Source organism: Akebia trifoliata, chromosome 3 (genome assembly GCF_017979445.1).
Source record: "Akebia trifoliata isolate Shusen 1 chromosome 3, ASM1797944v1, whole genome shotgun sequence".
Taxonomy (NCBI): domain Eukaryota; kingdom Viridiplantae; phylum Streptophyta; class Magnoliopsida; order Ranunculales; family Lardizabalaceae; genus Akebia; species Akebia trifoliata.
In genome coordinates this window covers 1,640,788-1,645,729 of record NC_141377.1, presented here as the reverse complement: position 1 = coordinate 1,645,729, position 4,942 = coordinate 1,640,788, and the positions used below count along the sequence as shown (strand labels likewise).

At 34.4% G+C, this 4,942-nt stretch overlaps 1 protein-coding gene across 1 annotated transcript; it reads right to left on the bottom strand.

Annotated features, from left to right (window-relative positions):
• Window positions 1-2,247: 2,247 nt before the first annotated feature.
• LOC147405410 (protein LAZY 1-like) lies at window positions 2,248-4,603 on the bottom strand. Its single transcript, XM_086432926.1, has 4 exons — window positions 4,476-4,603; window positions 3,700-4,029; window positions 3,245-3,533; window positions 2,248-2,267 (listed from the first exon to the last, which is right to left on the bottom strand). Exons 2-4 carry the CDS (start codon window positions 3,925-3,927, stop codon window positions 2,248-2,250), a joined length of 537 nt encoding a protein of 178 aa, XP_086289052.1. The 5' UTR covers window positions 3,928-4,029; window positions 4,476-4,603.
• Between the last annotated feature and the right edge of the window lie 339 nt (window positions 4,604-4,942).

The following is a 4,942-nucleotide window of genomic DNA, read 5'->3' as shown; positions in this document are numbered from 1 at the left end:
GTTTGATAAAAAATAAGCATTTAAAACATGCAAACAATGTATAATATGATTGCAAGGGTAACAAAGACAATTTATCAGTTTCAGCAATGTGTAACAAACATGATTCAGCATCTAAACAAACAACTTTTTCAGCACTTAAATTCAGCGCTTAATGCTATTCAGCACTTATTTTTTTCAGTTTAACAAACAACACCTTACTTAAAATTCACTTGGTTCGTCACTTTTCATGAACCATGAGAGAACTGTACCACGAAATGGTTCGGTTCATACCGGTTTGTGGTTCAGAACCGTACCACGAACTGGTTCGGTTTGTATCGATTTGTGGTTCAGATCTTCAATAGTGAATTTGGTAACCTTGGTTCTAACTCACTTAAACGTCTGAAAAGTAGAAATGAGATCCTTCTTGATGTCACTTTAACGTTATTTATAATAAAATCTAGAGAGATTTACTCGACAGACCTAACTATTGCACTTTTATTACAAAAATTCCTTTGGAGTTTTTGATAACTCCAAGGGAACCCAACAAACCTTGGAGTAATGATCCACGTCATAAAATTTAATCAAGCTCAAAAAGAATGTTTTTTTAATTAATTAATTAATTTATTTATTTTATGAAATTTAGAATATTGTGATGTTGAATTGCCAATTTGATAATCCATGAGGGCCCAATGATCATTAGTAAGATTTGACATCTAACTAAATTAGTCATGTTAGCATGATTCATAAGGTAAGGTTTGTTCTGTAACAAACTTGATAAAGTAAGAGAGTTTTTGTAATAAAATTGTAATAGATAGGTCTACGAAGTAAATATCACTAATATCTACCAATCAAACCACAAAATTCTTCATGACCATTGAGAGCAACTCCAACACATCTTCCAAAATCTCTTCCATTTCCCGTAATTGTCATTTTGGAGTGCGAAATCCACTAGAAGGGTCTCCAACGCGAGTCTTCCAAAACTTCTTATATTTTAGAATTTTAGCTTTTTAAACTCTAACATAGAAGACAAGTAGAGCTATTCCATTTTTTTTTCCTCCAAATTTTTAGACAATTGACTAGGGTTTTGATATTCGATTGAATAAAAAAAAATATTAAAATATTTATAAATCACCATTTTGGAAGATAATATTGGAGTGTAAACACCTTGAACATCTAAAATGGTGATCCATAATGCTCACATCCTCCATTATGGAATATCAAAATGGATTTTCCTCTTGGAGTTGCTTTAAGTAGGAATTAGCTTGATTTTTTGTTTTTAGAAGAATTTGACAGAGATTAGGGGATTACCAATTGGATTTTTATCATTTTTCAAAAGAGTGATTGGTTGTAGTCATAATGGAGTCTCAGAATACCATATGTGTCATTTGTTGAAAGAATGTGTGATAAAGCATGATTAGTGAGTATGTTAACAATGCATATGTTTTTATCTTATTAATAGTTTCCCTAGATTCCCAAATCTTTTGGGATTCCAATTTGAAAAAAAATCCCATTTTGTGTATCAATCATTTGAATTGTGACAGAAATCTATACGACCAGTATTATACATTTGGTTTTTATTTTGTTTATGGTGGTGGGGTGATCACATTTTATAGAGTAATCATTGCTTTTGAATTTGTTGAGTTATGTCTTCTATTCCTGATTGGTGACTTCGAACTATATTGCAGACATACACAGGGTTTCCCTAGAAAAAGATAAAGGAGTCGCATTGTTGGAGATTGTAGCTCGGATTCTTCTTTGGTTTATATGAAACTGCCGCTTTCACCCGTGGATGTAGGTTAATTCTGATCGAACCACGTATATCTTGTGAATTGTGTAATTGTTCTTCGTGTTTACTTTTATTCTTATTGATTTTATACTTCAATCCACGGTTTTGTTGTAACAAGATCAATCTTCGAGGATCGAAATATGTGGGATTTGAAGGGAGGGCTCTATACCAATTTAATCTTGGAAATTTGCATCAACAACGTTGTTCCTAGGATGGTGAACTTGCATGGACTAGAGGTGCCTCATAGTTAAGTTGAGATCAATAATAATTCCTCAATTTCAAATAATTAAAATCTTATTAACCATTTAAGGAGCATAATAGATGATAAGAATTTGTGTTACACCATTAAAGAGGCATTAATGCCTCTTTATTCCTCTATTTCTCCCATAAGCAATCACATACAACTTGCTGAAATCTCCAATAAAGATCTTATAAAAAACATTAATACTTCTTACAGGAAGAATTATAAATTCTTCAGGCCTCTAAAGCTCCAGCACCAGATCTACATTTCAATGAGAGAAACTGTCAGAGATATTATTGGATTTAAACTCTATATATATAGGGAAAATGGTGCATGGACCGAGGTCCACATTCGGGCCACGTGGACTACCCCATTGATCCAAATGTCAACTCACCCCTCTTGTTTGTGGTCTAGATTGGGTTTTGAAAAAAAAAATTTCATCCCCGCCCCTAAAAGAAATAATTTTTCGTGCCAGATCTTAGGTTTAAAAATGGACGACCGTTGAACTCCTAGTTTTAAAACTTGAATCCATCCAACCGTGAAAAAATATCTTTTTTTGAGAATTCATAAAATTTCATGCTCTATATCCATGTGGTACCCGATGATACATTCGGGTGCCACATAAACGTGTGGTCCATAGAGATAGACTGTCCTTCGGTCCATATAACCTCATCTCATATGTATATGTATGTATGGTCTTCTTTAAGCATTGTAATATATATGGTGCACATCAATTTGACCAGGGGCACCATTGAAAGGGGGCCACCCAACCAAGAAATCTAGGCAAAATCAAACCCATTAGATGGATAGTATTTTATGAAAACATCGGAACGTAGTAAACATTTGATTAAATTATGATTTTGAAATATTTACATTCCTAAATAAATTTTACTGTCCTTGTAAAACGTTTTATAGTGAATTTACCTTTGTATCATTTGATCTTAATATATGTAGTTATATAAATTTTTTTCAAAAAATCGAAGGACTATAAAGAAAAATTCATTGCAAAAGTTTTTACAGATGGAAAAAATTTATCTAGGTACGTTTTAAAATGTATTTAATTATGTAATTTGACCAGAACTTTTATTTGACTACATCAAACACCTTTTTTTTTTTCTTTTCTTTTCTTGATAGTTCCAGTTGATTGTGATAGAAATGGTTACGATCATCCTCCGATGGGTGCAATTTTTGAATGATGGACAATATAAATTTTACCAATCTATAGTGTGTATACTTACATTCTGCATCTGTTTTAATCCAGTATTCTCTTCTCTGATTCGAATCGCTGCCACCGAGTGTGTAAGGGGACGAGTTGGAGTGGCTTGTGTAGTGCCCGTAGTCCTCCTTCGGGGCTGCTGTCTGGGGAAGTATCATAATGATATCTTCATCTTGGAGCATCTGAACATCATTGTTGTATATTTCATCGTCAGGTATGATGTTATTGATCTCATATTTGGAGGACTCGTTGGACTTTTCGGTAATTGTAGAGCTTTCAGGATGAACTTTTCTATGAAACATATGTAGCATCTGCACAACCCAAACATCAAATAAGTTAGGAACTCAAATGAGAACTTGTATGGTAAAAGAATTTCAAGAGTTATGTATCAATAGAAACATATTCTTAAGATACAATGAACTTGTATAGAAATTATATTAAGTAGACATATTTGTAGAAACAAGTAGCCCAACTCACCTTATGGAGTTTTGTGTCGGCTGAAACGTAATCGGTAGTGGTAGCAGAATCAGAGCTCTTAGAGGAAGAAACATTGAGTATCCTTCTCTTCAACATATTCTTAATGAGGTTTACATCAAGCTTCTCTGCTTTCTTCTCCTTCTCACATATATGAGAACTATCATCAACTTGACTCCTTTGAAACAACTCACCAAGCGATGTTCGGTGCACCTTTGCCACTGTTGTCATTTTGGGCTGCCTCGATGGTCTTAAGTTGTAGCTTGGCTTTGGGTAGTTTTGTTGTTCGTTGGGGGATGGATGCCTTGAAAGACACAAGAATGTCCTGAAAACCTGAAAGAGGAAAGGATTTTGACTTGGGTGAAAATGATCTTGGGACAAAAAGACGTAAAATTAGTTATCATACGTGCCAAAATCAGATGGAAAAGCTAAATGCATGCAATCTAGCCAGTAAAGTACAGATTATCAGCCGAACAGATGCAATACAATCATAGGCACTAATAAGTACTTTCGGTTTCTCGAATTGGATTTATGTGGTTTGATGGCTCTTATTATTATAATGAGAGAACGGGTGGAGTAGAGGGTTGTTGACACCAAAATTTTCTTTCAAAAATGGCCCCCCACAATACATTTAACTCGCTAATTAATAAGATTTCAAGGGAGATGCCCAATGGTGGTGTTCTAGTGCACAACACCACTCATATTGTGCTATAATGTCATATAATAAGAAAATTAGCCTTGTAATTGAGTGTTCCTAGCAAGCGATTGAGGATAATTACCTTGTATAAGTGATTGAACGTTGCCCTGTAAATTGTATTTAATATCTTTGATACAAGTTGCCTTCAAAGAATTTCCTCGTAGTAGTTGCCTTTTGAGTCTTTGTATGTTGCTTGTGTGTCTTGTGTCTATGTGTTTTATGAGTGTTGCAAATGGCTAGCTTTGCAAGGAACACGACTGTGGCACCTCTGCGTTGGACACGGAGAACTGTTTTATTGAACCGAAACGATTTCTTGGTAGTGATGCAATATCAATAGATCGAATACCCTACGCTTTTTATAGGTCATCGATGGGACACAATTCGATGCATTAGTGCTAGATGTATTAATTAATACCAATATATCACTGCTTATCCTTGTCGGCATGCATATTAATACAAATATTACTATTTATCATACGTGGCGGATGTGTGATCATGATCTTCATCTATGATATTTTTCATGGTGGGCCTTGAGAAACAGGTTTGCTA